At 42.5% G+C, this 22542-nt stretch overlaps 1 protein-coding gene and 1 long non-coding RNA gene across 4 annotated transcripts in view; one reads left to right on the forward strand and one right to left on the reverse strand.

Annotated features, from left to right (window-relative positions):
* Positions 1 to 16257, forward strand: LOC117758202. Its single transcript, XR_004613248.1, has 4 exons — positions 1 to 11; positions 4730 to 4736; positions 6010 to 6018; positions 14521 to 16257. It is a non-coding gene; the product is annotated as an uncharacterized LOC117758202 (long non-coding RNA).
* The window catches only part of map3k7 (mitogen-activated protein kinase kinase kinase 7), a 22059-nt gene continuing 7544 nt past the window's right edge, over positions 8028 to 22542 (reverse strand). For 2 of the 3 annotated variants that reach the window (XM_034579636.1, XM_034579635.1), the window contains exons 8-18: positions 21806 to 21934; positions 21301 to 21431; positions 20384 to 20465; positions 20044 to 20174; positions 19772 to 19919; positions 18966 to 19046; positions 13811 to 13878; positions 11746 to 11845; positions 11128 to 11189; positions 10678 to 10793; positions 8028 to 9696 (exon numbers count right to left, since the gene is read on the reverse strand). In XM_034579636.1, the coding sequence (XP_034435527.1) occupies positions 9516 to 9696; positions 10678 to 10793; positions 11128 to 11189; positions 11746 to 11845; positions 13811 to 13878; positions 18966 to 19046; positions 19772 to 19919; positions 20044 to 20174; positions 20384 to 20465; positions 21301 to 21431; positions 21806 to 21934 (1229 nt within the window). In that variant the 3' untranslated portion in view covers positions 8028 to 9515. The remainder of the gene's footprint in view (positions 9697 to 10677; positions 10794 to 11127; positions 11190 to 11745; positions 11846 to 13810; positions 13879 to 18965; positions 19047 to 19771; positions 19920 to 20043; positions 20175 to 20383; positions 20466 to 21300; positions 21432 to 21805; positions 21935 to 22542) is intronic. The other variant, XM_034579638.1, reaches the window with a different exon arrangement.

A 22542-nucleotide genomic window follows, 5' to 3' on the forward strand; every position in this document is an offset into this window, starting at 1 on the left:
TCCCCAAAAATGTGACTATGCGTCGAGAGCTGTGATTGGTCCGATTGGTAGCATCGCATTTTCGTCAGACTCAACACCATTTTTGAATTGAGTTGAAGGAACAAACACAGACAACGTCTTTCTCTTCTCCGTTGCTGTTCAGTTTTCAGTTGCTGAAAAGGTGTTTGCTCTTCAACATCTATAAGCTCCAACTCCAACATGATTCCCTTAGTAGCACTCACCATTATTCTGAAGTAAACATCTCTCATCTCTCAGTGGATGTCCGCACACCACCTGAAAATTAACGTTGATAAGACTGAACTGCTTTTCCTTCCAGGGAAAGACTCTCCCACCCATGACCTGACTATTACCTTTGACAATTCCATGTTAACCCCCACCCAGACTGCTAGGAACCTGGGTGTGACACTCGACAGTCAACTCTCCCTTACTGCCAACATAACTGCAACAACCCGTTCCTGTAGATTCATGCTGCACAACATCAGGAGAATACGCCCCCTTCTCACTCAGGAGGCAGCGCAGGTTCTGGTCCAGGCTCGGGTCATCTCATGCCTAGACTATTGGATCTCCCTCCTGGCAGGTCTACCTGCTAGTGTCATCCGATCGAATGCAGCAGCTCGACTGGTCTTTAACCTAAATTGACTTACACTACTCCGATCCTCTGCTCTGTTACCAGTGGCTGCCCACATTCGTTTCAAAACACTAGTACTTGCGTACCGTGCTGCGAACGGATCGGGTCCAGTCTACATCCAGAACAAGGTCAAACGTTACACCTCAGCCCGTCCACTCCGCTCTGCATCTGCCAATCGGCTTGTTGCTCCCTCACAACCAGCTAGCCACTCAACAAAATCACTACTCTTTGCTGTCCTGGCTCCTAAATGGTGGAATGTGCTCCCCAATGACATCAGGACAGCACAAAGTCTACACATCTTCTGCCGCAGACTAAAGACACATCTCTTCCCACTATACCTTGGATAAAAAAACAAAACAAAACAAATAAAAAACACTATATTTAGTAGCACTTATATGGCACTTACATGTAGCACTTTGTAGTTGAAGAACAAAATTGTACCTTCTTGATTCTTGTTGTTCTGGGTTTGTACCCTCATGGTTGAATGCACTTATTGTAAGTCGCTTTGGATAAAAGCGTCAGCTGAATGAAATGTGATGTAAAAGTGTAACAGAGCACATCAACAAGATGACAATATTAACAACATTCAACACGTCAGCATGTTAAGAAGCAAGTTCCAAGTTAAATGTAACATGTGTGGTTTCATCTGTCCTTGTGAAAATCAAAAGCTTAAATACACAATGACACAAGCCAGATGGTTGCCTTCCTCTCCTGGTCACACACACACACACACACACACACACACACACACACACACACACACACACACACACACACACACACACACACACACACACACACACACACACACACACACACACACAGATCATCACCCTGCTCTTCCTACCAGCCTCCAGCGGGCCAACACTACATGTCCTTCTGAGAACAAAAAAGCTGAGGACAAAGCTGGCAACCACCCTTGTCTTCCGTATTTCCACCAGTTCAGTGAGGGCACACACACACACACACACACACACACACACACACACACACACACACACACACACACACACACACACACACACACACACACACACACACACACACACACACAACCTGGCTGGAGAAGGAAGATTACATCATTTCTCCAGAATGAAATGACTCATTGTTCCCCATTTAGCTGCAACTTCAAATAGCGACAGTGAATAAAACCCAGTGGTCTTTGTCAGCATATAACTTGGATCTGAAATGTGAAGCCTTCTAACCTTTGTCACTGTGTTCTCGGTGTCATCAGTCAATCGGGTCAGATTCAGGGTCCTCACTATCATGCAGTTTATGTAACTCAATCTATTCCTATGTGAGATAAATCATTTGCGTTGAAGCAGCGGCTGTGCACACACAGGCAGTAAAGTGTGTCGGGGCCGGGCCCTGTAGAATGACAGAATGAGGCCTCACACTGATACTGGCTATTGATACACTGAAGATATGTTGGCTTCTTTGTCTGTGAAAAACAACCTCGCTGACGAAGACTGGATGTTTAGCACCACCTGCTGGCTGAAGGGGATCACGTTCAATTACTGTCGGAGCTGTGTTTTCTCAGAGGCACAGTGCAGGAAAAAAACACACTTATGGAGAAAGATTCATTCTGAAAGAACCAACAAAGAAACATTCCATGTGCTACACATAAATATATAAGTATATATAATATCAGGGTGCTTCCACCTCATCTGTTCACTTGAGTGTATATAAAAATACTTCACATTGACAGACAGATAGACAGATATCCACTAGTTCTGAGATATCACGTCAAGTGTTGAATTACCTTTTCTACAACCATCTAAATTTTTAAATAAATCTAAATTTGTGCCACCGCCGACACGTCTTCTATTTCACTCCTTGTCTTTTTTGTCATTGCCAAAATAAAGGAATTTATTTTGAATTTGTCATATCTTTGTAAAAACAGGCATCAACACACTTTTCTGTCAGAGATGATCTCACAACAGCTGAACCCAAATAAGCATAATGATTTCTAAGTCATCTCTGTCATTTTCGTAGTTTCTTCTTTCTGTGTGGAGAATCAGAAGTTTCAATTGACCATCTCTGGGTTTTGTGGGGAGACGGGGATGAGAAAGGTGAAGAAAGAAAACAGAAAAGATGGTGGGTTGAGCTCTGTGGGCTCAGTCTTCAGTCTGCAGAGAGATGCTGCAGTCGCTGTTTATTTGGAGCCTGGCGATCCAGCTCCTCTTCTTCTCTGACTTTTTATCCACCACTTCCTGCTTCCTTCCTGGAGACCATGACGCTGAACCTCTCAGTCACATCCTGCTCCTTGTCCTGCAGGTTTTGCTGTAGGTGGTAGTTAACGTCTTGCAGAGAGCTCTTCTGTCTCCACTGGACCTGCAGCTGCTCCTCTGCTTTCTTCTGGGCAGCTCTTACATCACTGTTCATCTTCGTCAGGTGCTCTGAGCAGCGATAGAGGCCTGGGTTTGTTCAGCTTCCTCTCTGAGCTGCTGGTCGTTCTACAGCTGATCCACTTGTGGGTTTCCCACAGCGTTGTTCCTGTGCTGAAGCTCAGCCTGCAGTTTGTTGGCCCATGTCTCTCCAGCATTCAGCTTTTCTTTGAGCTGCTGTATTTCCTCCAGAAGAACTTTGTCCCTCTGGTTTATGTCGGCCTCCTCACCCAGGTCCTGATGTGTCTGCTGCTGCAGGTTCTGATTCGTTCAATTTCAGAGTGAGAACATCGACTTTGTTCTCAGATACCTGGACGTCACAGCGAGTCTCTTCTAACTCTTTTTATCGTGGCGATAAATCTCTGCTTTGGAGGAAGGTGTGTGTCAGTCGAAGAGAGTCTGAGCTGATCCCTCAGAATAACTCTGCTCCTCTTCAGCTCTCTGGATTTGTCCTGCTGGACTGTGGACCTGTCTTTACAGTTGTACATGGTGGTTCTGTGTTGCTTCGTTTGAAAGTGTTCAATTCTTCTGCCCTGTATTTGTCTCCTCTCAGCGTCGGCTGATGAAGAACTGACAGTCAACAGAAACTACACATAAATAACCCCTCTGTGTTCTATATGTGTTATGTAGCAGTGATCCAAGGCCACAATGACATTTTTGCATTTCGTTCAAAATTCCTCTCTGATCGCTGTTTCTTTTTAAACCTTGAATGCACAGAAAAGGAACGACCTAGAAAGAAAAAGACATATAAGTTCAACTAAAACATGTAAAGTTCACACTTTACAAGCAGCTCAGAAATGTATCTATTTTTATGGCCTTCTCGTTTTTATACAGATTTACAGCCACTGCTGAGAGTTTACATTATTGTGATGATTTCAATAGGGAGCTGGACACAGGTGTCAAAACACAGGGGCAGGTTTAAAGGGTTTTTATTCTCCCAAAGAAGGTGAGGAAGGTGGGGCCGGGGGTGGGAGGTCAGGTGAAGCTGGAGGATAAGAAGGGACGAGTGGAGGGAGAAGGCAGCGGGAGTTGGCAGTGACCAGGCTGGTCAGGCTGGGGCAGGTGGGCAGGAAGAAAAAGGACAAAGTATTAGAATTGCAAAATAGAAAACTGAGAACTTGAATTCACAATCTGGTGAAGAGCGGATGAATAGTCATGGTTTATATTCACTGCAGGGTTGATTGTAGATGGGAAGCAGGTGAGCGGCGAGCAGGAGGAGGAGGAAGAGGAGGAGGAGGAGGAGGACTGGAGAATGATGACGAGCCACACCTGCCACACACACACATACACAACACTGAGAGACACAGAAAGAGAAACAGACAGATACTATAGAAACTATAATATAATAATTTATTTGTATAGCACTTTTTAAAACACACAAGATAAAACAAGTAAAACACACAAGATAAGGTATACACAAAGACTTTATCCATCCATCCATATATACATACAGACATGCATGCAGACAAGAATAGAAAAAGAGATGATTCATAAAAAGTCTAACATATAGAAACGAGGGGAAGTCTGGTCCAAACTTCAGTTGCAGATCTACAACTGCAAAAGGCCGGTCACCTCTGGATGGACAGGTAGAAGGCCCTGATCTGTGTGTGTGTAACTTTTCTCGAAGTAAAGACTCTGCTTCTCTGATCTTTCTCTCCAGTATTACCACCTCTCATCAAAACATCCTTCTTGCAGGGTTTGACATTATGTCAAGTGATCATGTTTAAAATGAATAAAAACTCTTAAAGACAGATAATTGTGCTTACGTTTGACTTGGAAGATACAGTCTTCAGCTGTTTGAATAAAAGGGATTTTAACTACATCAACTGGTACATTTATTCATGAAATATCATGTTATTAGATTATTATTGGCCGACATTCATGGTCCCCAGAGGATGATGAACTGGTCTGATGTGTATTCCAAATATGGACTGGTCAGTTTTAAGAACCTTTTGACCTTTGGTTCATGCGATGACGAGAACAATTATCCAAACGCACATCGGTGAATGATTAACCTGGCAAGACCACAGAACGCCATGTCTCTATTCAGAGGCTGCATCCTCATGAGGACGCGGTCTTCGAGGGCTGCGTGGGCTGAACCACAATGAGATGGTCTGTCTACAGAGGATTTACACCGTGCCATCGGACGTCTCATCGGCTCACCATAATCTTTTTGAAAAATGGTTCATCCCTGAAGTGCAATGAATTCTGGGATGGGTGGGGCCACGACGGATCCACCTGATGCTGTGACACAATCATTCTTAAAATGGAGCTTCTGAAGAATGAACCTCCTGAATTGAGACGGAGCTCGAAATCGGTTCCATCAGGATGAAGCGTTTTGGTTGAAAAACTGTGCGACTTCAAACCAGTGCATGTTCCACGGGAGATCACATGCCAGCAAACGTCCTCCTGTAAACAGAGCTGTGATGACAGAAAGACTTTGGGCACAAACAACCAACAGTAGAATATATTGACATTGCACGAGTACAGCAACAGCAACGGTCCAGGCCCGAGATCCACATGAATTATGAGCAAACAAAGTGTGGAGTTTACGCAACACAACATAAACATGTGGATAATTTCACCTGTCAACAGAGATGGAGTCTATATTTAATCAAATCAAACAGACGAGTCGGTGATGAGCTGCAGCAATATGTGTCTGGCTGGGATGAATGTTTACACTCCTCATCCGAATGTATATATGCAAATCTGTCTAACTCGGGATTTGAGTGGATGGCATTTTTGAATAATACAATGTATGTTTGTTTTTTTAATAAATTGAAATATGACAAATCAAGATTCAGATAATTCAGAAAACAAATAAATAAACATTTCTGAGAAAAATTTCATGGGCCATTATCTACAAATACTGTACAAAAGGAAGTAGAATGTGCATCCCTCTGACACCACATTTAAATTCACTAGATCCAAATTTTAAATATGTCATAAATCCTCATAGATATCAGGGTAAACACAAATGTCACAATGTTAAAGAAAGTGTGTGTGTGTGTGTGTGTGTGTGGGGGGGGGGGGGGGGGGGGGGGGATCCTGGATCCGCCCCCTGATCCTGAGCTCTTTCCTGACCCATATTGCATCATTCCACAAGTGTTGAAGTAAATGTCCAGTAATGTTTGCGGATTTCTGCCAAATAACAGACAAACAAACAAACACAGACAAACACAGAACCTTGGCGGATGTAGAAAAATACTGAACAGTGAGTGAAGGTTCAGCTCTGGCACAGCAGTGGAGGAATGTTTATTTGCTGCGTGACACATGTATTCCTGTGTCACTGGCTGTCCCACTCACAGTCACACAATCGCAGTCACACACTGACATACACAACCCCACCGTGCCCTGCACACGTCCACACACTGTGCCACCTGTGGAATCTGAGAGCCCATTCATGGTGAGTGTGACATGACCTATAGGCCTAATACTTCCTGTGTGTGGCAGAGTGTGTGTGTTGTACAGCAGTGACAATTATTCACACCATACTTTACGGGGATCCCTGCCCATGAAGTGTGAAAATGTGTGTGTGTGTGTGAGTGTGTGGCGGGCTGCACACACTTCTCATTTGCTCTTACATTGTTCTTAGAAGATGTTCACTTCAAACTGTAGCTTTTGGATATCTGAAATATTTCCAGTGGACTAATCATAAGAATGTTGTTTTTTTTGTGCCTAATTTGACTTTGATTTCAACATCATATACCTATTTTATTCAGTTCTTGAAAATTGTGTAATGTTCCTTTAATCCTTGAAGCATGGAGGAAGCTTAAAGAGCTGTGGAGTCACATAGTTTTCATTCTTACTTACAGTTTTTTATACAGCAAAGACAAAATTAACACCTGTTTGTGACATTTGTGGAATAAAAGTTTTTTAACTGAAAGCTACATGGGGGGGGGGGACCTGTGTATTCCATGAGCAGCCTAACCCTAACTCACATAATATCATTTGGAGTACACACATTTATTTAGGTTTATTCAGTTAAGTTGATTTTTCATTAAAAAACTAATTCAGTTTTCTTTGAGGTTACCAGTTCCGGGGGTTTGTGCTGAGTCGTCCCTGCAGCTTCAGATCATTAAATACTACAGCTCACTAATTGGACCGTACCATGTTCCCCCTGCTTGATGGGAGGGCAGAGGTGTCTACTTACTATTTTCATTTTCACAATTGTTTTGATACCGTTGAGATAGTACTTTCTCACCATTGTGTTCAGTGATGCTGTACTGACAGGTTTTGGTCAGTGTTTTATCCCTTATGTGTCAGAATGGCCTGGATCAGCCTTGATAGGTTTCCTAGCTGTCAGGTAAGTTTGTACTTCTCACTTCTCCTTTGTTAGTGCTTGCCACATTACTGTTTTGAGTATTTTGGACATTTCTTTGCATTTAAAAATAAAATGTCTTTCCAGAAAGCACCTGTGTTGACTTGCTCTTCCTAACCCTAAGCCCATTTTCTTTCTGTGGGTGCCCCCACCCACTCATGACTCCCTGCAAGACACTAACCTACTGCTGAAAACTACTTAAGATGTGAGGGTCACTCAAAAGCTGTCATGAACAGAATCATGTTGTACTGCTGAGAGCCAGGATCGTACGTCACATAAAGACAGAGAATCTAACAAACTGTTTTCATCTCACAGATCTCTAACTGATCAGCAGCTGAACAGTGGATAGGTCAAATCTGGAGGGATATGGGACGATGTTTCATATTTGGTTGCTCATTAGCTACATTAGCATTTAACATTGTTACTTGATACAATGTGAAAGATGCTTTAATCCGGAATGCTGTGGAATCAAGCTTGTAATCTAATGCCAAAGTGCTTAAAACAAACTTTGGTGTTGATGTAAACTGTGTGAAAATGACACATTACTGTTGTAGGGAGTAGAATGGTTGTTTCATCCAAACGCAACAAAATGTGTAAAAAGAGAAGAAGTCTGATTTTCATGATCATCACAATTTGGTTAATTAAATTCCAAGTTTCATATTGCAGTAAGTATACTACACATGCATGAGAGCCAAACATTTACACAAAAACACCTTTTCACCCTTCAGTTTATTTCAGAATGCCTTGTTCTTTGTCATGTACTGTACCTCATTTCCCAAACATTCAGGAAACACTGTGTGTGTTTGTGTGGTAGCGAACAAGAAAACTGATCGGAGGGGAATCGCTGAAGATTCCTTCTGTACAGACGCAGTTTCATGATTCAGACTCGTCAATTCTTGAACTCTAAAAATAAAATTTGAACATAACCAGAGGAAAAGAAGCGATTGTGCAAAAATACTTAAGAGATGAGAGAACAAGACAAGAAATTGATATCAAATACTTCTTTTTTGAGTACTTGCCACTTTTTGGGATGTGAAGCTTTTACACCATCATCTTACAGACGTACATTCCTCTCAGTCCCCTCCTTCCATTCAATGTCCATCATGATTTTTTCAAGCGTTCGTCCCCACTAAATGTTACATAAAACAAGCACTTAAAATGCAGGCAACTCCTAAGGCAACATGTGAACTAAAAACAAACTAGATTCTGTATAGGGAATTATAGGCCCATCTACTTAGCCTTTAGGGGCATTCCCAGATAAAATATGTCCTAACGGAAAAACATGACACAAGAGCTATCATACAAAGTGAACTACTGATAGAAAAGACAAAAACATCGACACGCAAAAACAATACTGAAGTCAAAATAAAAAGGGAATCCATAGCTCGAGACTCTTTTTTTTTTTTTTTCAGGTTCACACAAACGCTGAGAGAATCCTTTTACTGTGATGTCTGACATCAAGTGCATCCCCGTGTGAACTGCACACATCAGCTGGAGGAAGTAAACCTGTGGACGGGCTCATGCTCATGATGAGAGAAGGGGGGAGATAAATACGGTGATTTGAGGAGAGTGTGTGTTTTGCATAACAGGGATTCCATGTTCACACTGTAGAGCTGGTTTCAAACCCCCTCATTTCTCTGAAACACCTGCACACGGTTTCACACTGTTTGCTGAGAAGCCTTCTGTCTTGGTTTTCACATTGTGGAGGACGGTGCGGCTGTCAGCCAATGAGGAGTGGACACACACTGACCGGGCAAACCCAAGACGCCCTGAGAGCAAACGCAAAGAGACGCCCCCAGCCCGCGCTCGTCTGCCCCCCATCACACATCCACGGACAGCGCTGCGGCTGACCCACCGGTCGGTCCTGGAGCGCGGAAGCAGGGTGGGGGGCAGTGACTGTTTGGTCTGCGGTGTCCCAGAATTCACTGCAACCATGTGCAAATGTATGTACAGTGGACGTCTCCCTGCCGGACAGGAGGACAGGTCTAAATGCAACATGCAGGACACAGTAGAGTTGCAGGTCTCTTGACAAAGCTGGACTGGGAAAAAACGAGTGTGAGTGAGTGTGTGTGAGCAGAGCATGAGGGCGGGGGGGTGTTGTAGTGCAGGGGGGAGGGAGCGTGGGGGGGGCGGTCAACGGAGGGGAGGGAGGGACAGTAGTGGTTCATAATGTGTCTCATCAGGACGTGCCCTGTCTCTTCTGTTGCTGGACTCGTATCAGCTCCAGCTGTTTTTTGCACTTCTGGTAGTACGTGGACAGACTCTTGTTCTCCTCCAGCAGCTTCTTGTGCTCCTGCACCAGGCGAGATGTGTTCTGCTGGTCCTTCTCATCTTGGTCCAGTTCAGCAATCAGCTCCTTCCTGCACACACAGGAGTCATCATCATCATCATCATCATCATCATTACATTTGAGACTGGTTTTCTTCACTTACTGTATCAGCCATTGGGATTTTGGAAGCCATCCAATAAGGTTAAATTGAGGCAGCGTTTCCCCAATAGTGATCTAGACTTCTAATTTGTCCCACAGCAGCTTCGTAATGAAACAAATTCTTTTTACACTTCTAATCATAACATAAAATACTTCTCAGTTGGTCTGTTGCTCTATCGCAGCCTCGTATAACTGTGTGCACTGTTATTTGCCGCATGCATGCTCCTGCGCTTGTGTATCATCCATAAAGTTGTTACTGTCCATGCAGACTGTCAGACCTCAGAGTTGCGATGCAGTTCTCTCACATGTAAGTACTTTTCTTTCACTGATCACATAGCAAATGTATCAGTGGCAGACCTCCACTTGCCGTTCCCTCCCAATGTGTGCGAGGGAGCGAGTAAATCTATTGCTTCCTATGGCGAAGCAAAGCCGCGTGGCTTTGCAGTTTGGTTTTCTTACTTGATTCTTGTTGTTACACAAACAACAACAGCCTTTAGAGCAGTGAAGTGCTGGACAGAAACACTGAACCACTGGATGCAGATCCAGAGTAAAGACAGGATGTGTGAACGCAGCAGTGATCTTTGTAGAAAATGCTGATTCCATCATGTTCTATAAATACCAGATGAGCTGTTTAGTCAAACACTTGTTGTGTGTGCGGCTTCTGCCTTGGATTTGTCTGCTAAATTTGGTGCTTGCCAACAGTTGACTTTTTCTACTCTCACCGCTCCGCATTAAGATAATGTTAAGTTGTCGTGGCGTGGTGACATTTATTCTGCTCAACTTGTGACAACGCACACAGAGTAGAACATTTTTCCCTTCAGTGGTGATGCACTCAAGTGAACTGATTTGATTCCACATGAAAGCCAAACACACAAAAAGAACAGAAGAGGAAAAGTGGCTGCTTTGTTCTTACTTTCTCTGGATCAGCAGGGCGATCTCTGTCTGCACCTTCAGATATTCCTGCGCCATCTTGCAGTGCTGCTCAAACACAGCCATGGACTCTTTGGAGTTGGGACAGGGAGCGAGGGGCTGCAGACACAGAAACACATGCAACAGCACGTTGCTGTTAATCGACTTAAATGGTCTGCTTGTGCATCACTGCAGCTGGAGCCTGAGCAGAGGACAACACACCTCACTGATTTACAGTGTGTATGTATATTCACATAAGCGCCACCTTTTCAGGGACAGTCCCTTTGTAATCCAGATGCTACCAGCAATTTACAGTGTCCTTAAATTCATGTTTGAGAGGAAAGAGGTTGGCTGCAACACCACCAGGACATAACTAAAATTGTCAGTATTCAAATGTAACACACAAAATAATGGTCGACTGTTGTGTTTGCTGGAGGCTGAAAGGATGTTGTACCTGCAGCTGGTGATCCAGGGTGAGATACGCCATGGGAATGGAATTGTCTGAGCCGTTGGTGTCTGAGAAGAGAGAGGGAGACAGAGAGCGAGCGAGGACTGTTGTTGTTATCATTTGATGCGTCAAATCCATTTTCTCATGACTTCCACTTGGGTATAAGGCTGAACGTAGAGTCAAAACGCAGGACCATGTAAGAAAGCATTCATAGGGAGGACTGATAGAAAACTACTGCTGCTACCGCTGATTACATACTGTAGCTGGGAAGTGGAAACACCGTCTACGCAGAAGGTGTTAGCATGAGCAGCTCCTTGCCCTGCGTTTCTGTGCTCGGAACTTGAAACATTACAAATCCTTTGGATCATGTTTATTAGTGTATAGTATTAATACACTAAAGTTTCTGCACAGGCGTAAGGCTTTTACGCCTGTGCAGAAACTGGAATGATAAAAAAACAAGTTAGGAAATCCATATACACATAGTTTGACCATGTTGTCAAGTTATTTCATTTTTAAAGACATGAAGAAAACAGAGGAAAATGTAGACATATTCAATGTTTTCATTCTACTTTTCTTTTGTAGGTACAGTTGACATTCACTCTGGTGTAATGTTGTTGTGAGTACCTGTGGGATCCTCAGGGGAGAAGTAACCTCTGCTGCCCGTCTTATCAGGTGGCATCATCCTCACACTAGGACTGGAAGACCTGCTGCTGTTCCTGCTCCCCTGCAAGATGACGCACACGCACACACACAGTCAGTCATGTGGGAAGCCAATCACAGCCTCTTAAGACTTGCAGCAGCAACATGTGATCTAGGCCGTTAAAAAAAAACAATCCAGCGCACCAATCAGCTTATCGTACACTTTTGAGACAGGCTTTTATATTTCTGTGATAGTGATACAGTCATCAACTTCACAGGGGTGTAGTTGAGATTTAAATGAAGAAAATAATTGATTGTGCATAGTAAAGAATAACTAGTTATACCCCTTAGGAACTAAAGAGCATTGTTTCTAAGAAATATCAAATGTTACCCACATTTAAGTCTTGAGTGTGTCTCTCTAGATCCCATCATAGGAAAGAGAATGGTACCAAATGAAATTTAAAGAAAACCCATAATCAATAACATAAACACACCGCTGGGAATCCGGAGGTCAGATTGATCCCACAAACAACACAGCACAATCTATCTTCCTTAGCGATAGCATTTTTGTACAAAGTCCTTATGGTGAACTCTGAATGAACTTTTTGTTTCTAGAGCCCTGTGGATTTTCTTCTAAACAAATGGAGACAAATGTTTGGGAAAGCAGGAGAAATGCTTCAAGCCGAGGAGCTTATTTGAGAAACTGTGAGAGTGTGTGTCAGAGTGTTTGTATGTGGAGGAGCACTGTGCTGTTCCTCCACTAATATCTTCATTTTCCTGGCTCTGACATATCAATCACACATCTCCCCAAGGATTTCTCTCTCCAGACCCAGAATGCATCCAACACTTAAAAAAAAAAAGACAGCATCAGTCAAACCTCCATGAGGCTTCACAGGAGGAGAGGAAGTCAACAGTGAACACAGCAGCTGCACGCAGGTCTCTGGTCGGTCTATAACCGTCATGAAACTGCACAGATCCCTCACACACAAGCTGAATGTTCACATGTCTACTTCCAGAGGTAAAAGACAGTTTATGTAAACTGAGAGAAATGTTAAATTTAAACCAGTGTGTTGCTGCTATTGTTGATGGGCAGGTGTTTGTCATTATACTAAGTCACTGTGCACTGATCAGGTTATCATTGGTTTGACCCACTTTCACAGCTGTTGTTGTTCATTTTCATAATGGAAAACAAATAAATAGAGCTGTTAGGGACAAATCAGAAATTCTCCTGTAGTGTCAGCGATACTGGGCGTGTCTGACACTTGGTAATGGTGCGATCATCCTAACAACAAATCAGTTTCGTGCTCAGGACACACAACATAGCCAGCTCTGGCTCTAGCATGCCATGCTAGCTGTCAATGCCATACCAAAGGGAAGTACACAGGAAATAAACGGCACAACCACGTGAACACACACCAGGTTCACCAGCTGCCTCTGCCTCTTCTCTCCAGGTTATTCCAATGTTTTGTGTCAGACAAGTGCCTGAAAACCTTTTCTTAACTTTTACCGCATAGCAATAGAACCATACTGCAGTGCAGCAATGGATGGGTGGGCTGATTGAGCCTCCTGCTGGATATGCTGGAACGTCAGGGGGGATGGGCAGTGACTTGGGCAACACTTTCCACCCTGCGGGCGAGTGTCATGGTTGAGGATATAAACACTAACTTCAGATTGGATACCACATGCTCCAGGGCGAATTCCACGGTTGCCTCATAAGGAAACTGGAGAAAGCTCACCAACAGGTGTCTGCCCCAAGTCACAAGTAATCCCCCATAAGTCAGTGTCACTGTCAGTCAATAATAAAACAGTGATGGTAACCGCTTTATATAGATATTTAAAATATATTGACCTGTCTGCACAGGCAGAGAAACAGATGGGACATTGTAATACATATAAACATACTCTCTTTTAGTACATTTCCTAATGTAAAAAGCAGCTGTAGCTAAAAAATATTCAAATGAGACTAATGTCAATTCCCTGCCCCATAAGTCACTCTAACCATCAAGAGAGCAGTTCTCGCATTCATTTCTTTTGCCCGACTGTGTCTTACCTGGTTGGACTCTGTGCTGATGCCTGGCAGATCCTGCACGGAGCGACGTCTCTGAGACTCACACGTGGCTGTGAACGGGATGGACGGGGCAGGGGAGAGAATGAAATCAAGAACAGTTCGAAGTTAGTAACTGTGGGGGATCGATTCTGGTGTTTGCTGGTGGGTAGGGGAGCATCCAGACCCACGGGGAACAGCTGCACTGATTTAACCATTTACATTCTGGCCTGTCGACATGTGCTGCGGCATGGCTGGAACGCAACCGCAGTGCTCCAAGAACTCAGCTGCACTGCCGGTGCACGACAAATATACACATCAGTCATTGAAGAGCAAATCTATCCACAGAAATAGCTGAGCCTGCTTATATGATTGGTTTGCACTGACTGGCTGGTTTGGGTTACAGGGCAGTGGTGAGGTGAGGACAAGGTCCCCAGGACCTGGCAGGTACCGCACTGACTTATCACTTGTTTGCCTGCTGCTCGGCGGAACACCAGGGTGAAACTAACGTCCCTGAGCTCTCACCTGTACAGGAACTGCCGTCAAAACATAAAACCTGCTTTACACTTGAAGTTGTATTATAGGAATTTACCAGCCCTGAAGCCCATATTTTCCTCCCAATTTTTATTATTGATCTCATAACAAAAGTGAATGTCAATCAAGTGATCATGTGGTAAATAATAGTTTTTTATTTTTTTTCCCAAGCAGGATCATAGTTAATGAATCTGGAGTCAAATATCATCACTGGATCGGAAGATGTTTTTATGAGTTTAAAATATATGTATAAATGAATTTACCAAATGCTTCAATTTGGTTCTGTAGTTTTTCTGTTTAACTGAGAACTAAACACAAAAATAACAAATATGAGCATTCCTATACTTTGTTTAGCAGCAATTAGCTTTTTCCCCGAAAGGGTGTGTATTTTCCAAACTCTGCATGACCCAGAACTGATCATTGCACACTTACTCACACAACAGACACAGACTGCTGGGTTTCTCTGTCTAAGCTGTATAGAAGCTCTATCTACGACACAATGAAGACAACAAAACACAAAGACACACACTAAAACTAGAATTACCGCACTGCGGTTGTATGCCTCTGCCAACCAGTGCAGTTTCTAAATATTTCTACATAGTTTTTATTCCATATTTATATAACGACAGGTCACTGTGACCTTTGACCTCTGAAATGTGATTACTTTATCTTTAGTCCAAGTGACAGCTGATCAAAAGCTAAATAAATTCCCGTAAGCAGTCTTGAGATATCACATTCAAGAGGCCAAAAGCATGTTTTTGGAGGCCAAAGTGACCTTAAAGGGAAAGTTTTTCACTCATTATCTACTCACCACTAGAGCTGGTCGATATGGAAAAAGGTTTTATCGCAATATTTGTTTCCATGTCAGTCGATATTGATACATATATCGCGATATAAATCAAATAACCAGAAAATATTTTTTTTGCACATTTGTGTTTATGTACAGTGTTCTTATGTACAAAAGTTTTTTCTTATGCACAAAACAGATTTTACTTGCTTGTACAATCATCCTGTGCCACTGCACTTTACTTATAACAATTAATACAAACCACTAGAGTAAAAGAAGGAGTATACAATGTTCCTGCATTTTTATTATTATATCTTTTTTTAATATTGCCTTTTTCTACTTCTTTATTCTGTTGTTTACCAGATTCTGACGTGCCTGCTGCTGTGACAACTGAATTTCCCCGGTGTGTGGATTAATAAAGTTTTATCTTATCGTCACATAAATCAGCGCCACAGCACTTCACACACAAACTGATAATCACATGGGATATTCACCATCTAGTCCTATATTCTAAAATAGTTATCAATCGATGATCGGATCAGGTTAACCCTGATGTCCTGACTGTGTTACGTCTCGTGTTGTGTAGCAGGTTTAAACATGTGTCTCATAAACTCTGGAGCGAATAAATCCAACACAAAGTAAACATCAGTCCTGTACGTGTCCTAATAACTTGTGATCAGTGATGGTGTTCATTGTTAAAGTGTAAAGTGACGCATGTCAGGGGGGGAGTGAGGAGCAAGCAGACTCCGACACATGACTGGACCTTAAATGTTTGTCTGTCCTGAAGCAGCGCTGGTTATAATTATTCAGCGGTGTAAACCTGCTACATTTATGTTTAGTCACTACATCAATGCAGAGTCGTCCACCTCTGTGCAGGAGCCCAAACATTAACACGTGTGCTGCTCCTCCTCCTACGCTCTGTGCTGTGTGCGTCAACCTAACCTGATGTTGGTGTAACTTTATTCCAGCCACGATTGATTCTCATTATCATTGGCTGTTCGTGTTGTCCGCCAAAACTTGGATGGGATGAGTTCTTAAATTTCTATCAAGGAAAAGTGATATCACGATAATTATCTCTATCGTTTTATCACCCAGCCTTACTGACATATATGCCAATGGAGGGGTGGGGGAAGTGTTTGAGTCCACAAAACACTTGTGGACTCAAAGGGGGTAAACAGTGTTGCAGCCAAAGTTTCCCCTTCTTCAGACATAATAAAACTGAAAAAAACACAACATGCCTACATACTGCTTGTGTGGGGTCATCCTAGTCGGGGCTTCTGGACACTTGGATGACACCACACAAGCAGTATGGATGCATGTTACCCCTGAGACTCCAAAAGTGTCACCCTCGGCATAGTGGGGAGTGGATAATGAGTGAATTTTCATGTTTTGGTGAACTATCCCTTTAATTTTGAGATATTCCTGACATATTCCATTCACAAGGCAAAACATGTGTTTGAGAGGTCACAGTGATCTATGACCATAAAATTATAATCAGGTCAAAAGTGAATTGTGCCAGATGTAAGGAAATTTACTACTGGCAGTCTCGACATAAAACATTCACAGGAACATGAGGTCACTGTGACCTTGACGTTTGACCTCCAGGCACCAATATCTAATCACTTTATCTTTGAGTCCAAGTGACGTTTATACCAAATTTGAAGACATTCCCTCAAGGCCTTCTTGAAATATCGCATTCACAAGAATGGGATGGACGGACGGTCAATCTGAAAACATAATGCCTCCGGCCACTGGCTGCAAGGAAGCATAAAAAACACAAAAAACTTCTTGGATCTCATCTGGATCTGCTGTTGTTGCAAGATTTCCAATACAATGCTCAACCTGCGTTGTTTGCCATTAAACCAATACATTAAAACACACCATTTAATAAACTCAGACTGCTGCTGTACTAATTCATCATCGTCACCAATAGGTGGACCACGGTCCGGACCGGACACAGACGCCGTTCTATACGGACCCAGACCTATTATTAGATTTTGACGGAGTATTTCTATTTTATCCTGAACTATTTTTCTCGTATTTACGGTTGTCTTATTTTCACATGCGCAGCATTTTTGTCTTTACTGTAGTAAATCCTGGCAGCACACAGTAGAATTTACTTCTGTTATTAAACAAGGGAAAGTGGGAACAAAGACAAAAGTGTTAAAGCTGTTAATATTTGTTGAGATTGTTCATATGTGAAATGTAGTTAAGAAAAAGAAAAAACCAGGATACGCAGACTACATCTTTTTTCTTCTTCTAAAATTAAACACTATTTTAAGATGCCAAAGCTCTTTATTTTGTTTTTAAATGCAAACCTTATTTCACTTGAAATGAGAAAATAACATTTATATTAGTATTAGAGTACCCTCCAGTTCAGTGTGAAAATTCATAATAAACATTGTTGAAATACTATTGAATTGTACTTTCTTTATTTTAGTTTTTTTGGTCAGTTTTTGACTTCATAAAGACATTGATATAACTACCAGGCTACTTCAAAATATATGGCACTGAATCATAACGATCTTAGACATTATGATGTTTCGGACCTTTGTTTGAGGAGATTTATTTTGGATAAATTATTATATTAATCAATAATGAAAAATAATTGTTAGATTAATAGAAAAATTAATCGAAAAAATAATGGTTGGATTAATCGTTTAAAAAAATAATCGATCGGTGCAGCCCTCCATGCGAATGACAAATGCAATATGTTAGTAGAATGTTTGGATTTCTGCTGGCAAAGACTGAGAATGTGGCCAAGCTCGTTTTATGGTGAATTTAACTTGACTGTAGAGACTGTAGCGCTTATCAGAATAGGACATTTTTAGAGAGAACTACAGCCAAAAAGCTGCCATTTAATGTTTAGATATATATATTTTGTTACTTCCCTGTTAAAACATTTTACCAGGACCCTATGCCAGAGGTACATACCCAACAGTGGACTTTGTAATCCATTACCAATACTCAACGTCTGCCAGGGATATGAGTGCTGGGGAAGAAAGGCCTGATGTCCAAATGTGTACATGCAATTATTAAAGTGCTCTTACTTGGATAACATGCAACAGCTGACTCCTTTAGTCACTGGATTAGATTAGTCTCTTATTCAACGCGTCTCACACGGATCCAAAAAAGAAACCTTTTCTGTCATCCAGAGCTGTCCCCAGTCCTTTCATCTGTATCTCTGCTTGTAATAATAGCTCTGACCTTCAATCTGAGAGAGATTAATCAAAATGACTTTTTCAAAGTTAATGGATGTTAAGAGAGCAAGAGGAGGAGGGGGGGATGCCATGCTTCCTCACTGTCCTCTGTGCATGAAAGGCAAGGACAAGCTCAAATACAGATAAGTGGTGTGTTGTGGTTTACTCCTGCTGTCCATGATCCAGTGCAGCCAAGCCAGAGAGATGACAGGGCCATGAGTTAGGGAGTTGTCTCATCTGTGACACCTGATGTGACGAAATGTGGATTTCCTCAAGTCAGCTTTTGGCTCTTAATGAAATTCTAAATGGAAGGTTCATTAGCCTCAGAGGAGGATAAATTAGCTGCCACTAAATTTTAGATAATAAAGGTGATAACAGATGAGAAAGCTCCAATTTCAACTCTGCCCAATAAAGGAATCACAGAGGGCAAAGACATAAGGCAACTCTGATGTGTGTTACTCCAGAACCTGCTCGATTCTATCCGAAATTTCTCATTATTGTGTCTATAGTGACAAATTTAATAGGAATGGAAATTCTGTGAGGGGCATAACATGGAGTGACACACAGGAGCACAGCAACCTACAGGCTGAGCCAAGCCAGCTCCACCCAGTCATCAGGAAGCCCAGTGGTCCAGTGGTACCTGTTATGACGATCTTGGGGACATCCAGAATGGTGCCGTATGATGCCGTTTTACGGTGGCCTCGTTTATACTGTGGGCGTGCTGCGGAAAAACATACACACATACAGCTGCGTACACAAAAAGCATGCAGACTGAGACAAACTGGGGGGACGGAGCCCACAGCTGGACTGGACTGGAAATGTAGGCCACACACATGCAGAGCATACAGTGCATGTGCAAGGGCAGCATGCACCCCGTCCATTCCAGGCACTGTGCAGCCACTGCACTATAGCAACAGACAACAGCATGCATGAATTACACAAACTCTCTCATGAAATGAAATTTTTCTTTTAAATAAATAAATTTAATCAACAAAACAAAAAATAGACATAAACTGTGTGCTGTGCTGTGCTGTAATCAAGTTTAAATCAGAACTATACGAGGGAACTCCTGAGGTGAAATTTCATCATGACACCACTGGCGAATCCGTTTCTTTCTCTCAGAGCATTCGAAGGGGGGGGGTTTGACAGCTGGGCCTGGCTCAGATGTTTTTAGAGACCAATCTTTACCTCAGAGCAATGTAAGCACATGACAAACAATCTGACTCAGGTGTTGGGGTAGCAGCTTCTTGCGGACTCAGAAAGGCCTCATTCCAGCAAGGCTCGCCTCGACCATAACGCTGCATGCCTTTCATGTATACATGTTTTATCACAATAATTATAAAATCTAAAATTGTAAGAAACTAACATCATGCCAATGTCCCTTCATAGGCTCCCTTCTTACTTTTCATGACGTTAAACTTTGTGCTTTGTAATGTGTGACATTACCTGCAGGTGCAAATGGCATCTTGGGCTCCAGCTCTGAAAGGTCAGCACTCATTCTTTTGCTCTCAGATGATGCCAGGCACTGTGTCCGTGAAGGCAGACTCTCAACGCTGCCTCCTCTGGACAGAGGCAGACTCCTCAACGGGTCTCCCTAAAACAGCAGAAGAAAACTCACTCCAGTAGATGTTTTTCATATTTAGGTTTTATTTTCTTTGTTTATATTTGCTGTAAATGACAATGTTTGGTTTTGATAGGACTGGGAAGGACGGCCGTACCTTTGGCTTGAAGTAAGGTGCAAACTGAGGAGTAATCTTGATTGTGTCGTTGCTCCCTTGAGAATCGCTGCGCTCCATGTTTACATCACTTTTGGTGCTTGTGCTGGTGCCAGTGTAGTCCACATACGAACCTGTTATTCCCAAGAAACAGGACATAATCAACTTTTGCTCATTTAAAAACCAAACTCTTGTTTGTAATGTTTACAGCCTGCAACTGTAATGCTCCAGTATTGTTTTCTGTACTGTGAGGTATCTAAAATAAGAAAAGTGCAGTGACTCTTTTCCACTGTTCTATCAATGCTGATAACCACTGTTACAAGTTTGACAAAATCTCTTGTACCTGTACTAGTTGCAGAGTTGCTCTGTCCATCATCTGAATACTGGTATGGATATTGCAGGGGTACATCGTATCCAGGGAAGTACTGCAAAAAGTCAGAACGAAGGGCAGGTAAAGCTGGATTCAACAAATATTTTTATCCAAGCTCACTGTATGAAAAAGTGTCCAAAACAATAACTAATAATAAACTTCAGTTCTTTCTGTCCAGTGTACTAGATGCTAAGGAAATTGGAATAAATCACATTGGGTGAAAGTGTGTTTTTGTCAACTGGATTGAACAAGCAGGCAAGCCTGTGTGTTACGCAATTAGGTGTTGTGTTGTGGTGTGAATACTACACAGACTTTTTGTGTTCAACTGGTTTAGGCTTGTGTGAAAGCTGTCAATCAAACTTTTGTTCGCTTCAGTTTGTTTGTGGCTCGAAAGCAAAGCAGGAAAAACCTCACACAGGGCAAGAATATTATTTTTGGTCAGGAGCATTTCATCCTAACAAGACTGAAATGCTATTAGAAGCACTGTAGTCTATTGTATTGTCATACATGTATGATAATAACTCTGATTACCTGATTAATTCTATCATTTTGTGAAATCTGTCCTGAACTAATGTTCAGTCCACAGAATTAGATTCTCTCTCCTCTCTACACACGGAGCCAGGTTGTATTTACATGACAGTGTTAGTCACTGTTCAACATTCCTCTCATGCTACTCAAGTCGCTGTATGAGTGAAGGCATTCACTCAAGACCATTCCTTAAAACTGGTTAATGCTTCCCATGTTATTAAAGACTGCATGTACATTTAAAGTTTTACCTTTTCTTATTCTGCTCTCTGTGATTCAACTGCTTAGGTGAGGTTTATTGATTCATTCCCTTCAGTTTAATGGCAGCCTTTACAGATGGTAAGCAGTATGTGGGGACAGATTACCTTCATTAGATGAGTCATGATCTTCACAATCTCCTCCATAGAAGGCCGCTGAGAGGGGTCTTTAGACCAACAGCGAGTCATCAGACTCTCAATGGGCTTGGGCAAGTTTGTGATTAAAGGAGGTCTTGTACCTGAATGTAGAGAAACATTATTTTGTTAAATGCTCACACACAGCCAAAGGAACAAATAACATCAAACAAGTCAAGCAAAGAAATATTCCAAATGTATTCTAAGTTTCTTGTGAGCTGCTGAACGAGCCAGTAATGACTCAGGCAGGAAGATTCAGTGGTGAAAATTATCAGACTTATCCCCAGGTATTATTAGTGTCGCATTAGTATTCTCCTTCATCCATCTCTTTACAAAATAAACTGCAGGGAGTGCGGCTCTTTACTTTCACAGTCGCCCAGCAGGCCTGGCTGTGCGGGCACATCTGGGAACTCCCAGTGGCTCACAGCTGGACGTGGCCTTTGCTTCCTAACCCCACCATGAGCGGTCGGTGACTCACCATTGTGCACAGCCCACATGATGCGAAAAGCCGGTCCTCCAATTTCGTCAAAGGGCTTCCTGCGAGTGATCACCTCCCAGAGAATGATCCCCCAGCTGAACACATCACACTTCTCGCTGTAATTGCTGCCTGCAAGTACAGAGGAACCCACAGCAACACTTAGGAACCTTGCAAACAAAGAAAAAAACACATTCTCCGTTTGACATCACTGGTAACAGTTATTCTCCGTGGCACAGTAGGGATGAGAAGGAGGATGTGTTTAGGAAAGCACAGCACCTTTTGTGCCATTTCTGTTTTCAAAAGGGAAGGAGGAGGAAAATAAGGAAGCAATTTTTTTTCCCAAGGAACAGCTCCTGTGTTGCTTAATTACACGGCCTATTCTTGCAACATCACACACCTACTTTAAAGTTGCTGCACTGAGGCTTTCTGATAACATTTCACACTGATGTTAATTACTTGTTCAAGAGTTCACCCAGAGGGCAGCAGTGCATCGTTAAGCTGCACGGGAACCTTGTAACTTGCCTCCAAATATAAGATAATGACTTGGCTTCAATTCATCTTTTCTGCTGACCCCTTCGCCAAGAACATGTCTCATCACACAGAAATACATTTGGGCTTCTGGCCGAATGAGAACACCAATTCTATGCTTCCCGAGGGAAAATAAAGCCACCAGCATCAGTCCATTTATCTTCTCACTATGCTTAGGAGAATATACCACCATCAATAAGGCGGGAGAG

This window comes from Hippoglossus hippoglossus, chromosome 24 (assembly GCF_009819705.1).
Source record: "Hippoglossus hippoglossus isolate fHipHip1 chromosome 24, fHipHip1.pri, whole genome shotgun sequence".
Taxonomy (NCBI): domain Eukaryota; kingdom Metazoa; phylum Chordata; class Actinopteri; order Pleuronectiformes; family Pleuronectidae; genus Hippoglossus; species Hippoglossus hippoglossus.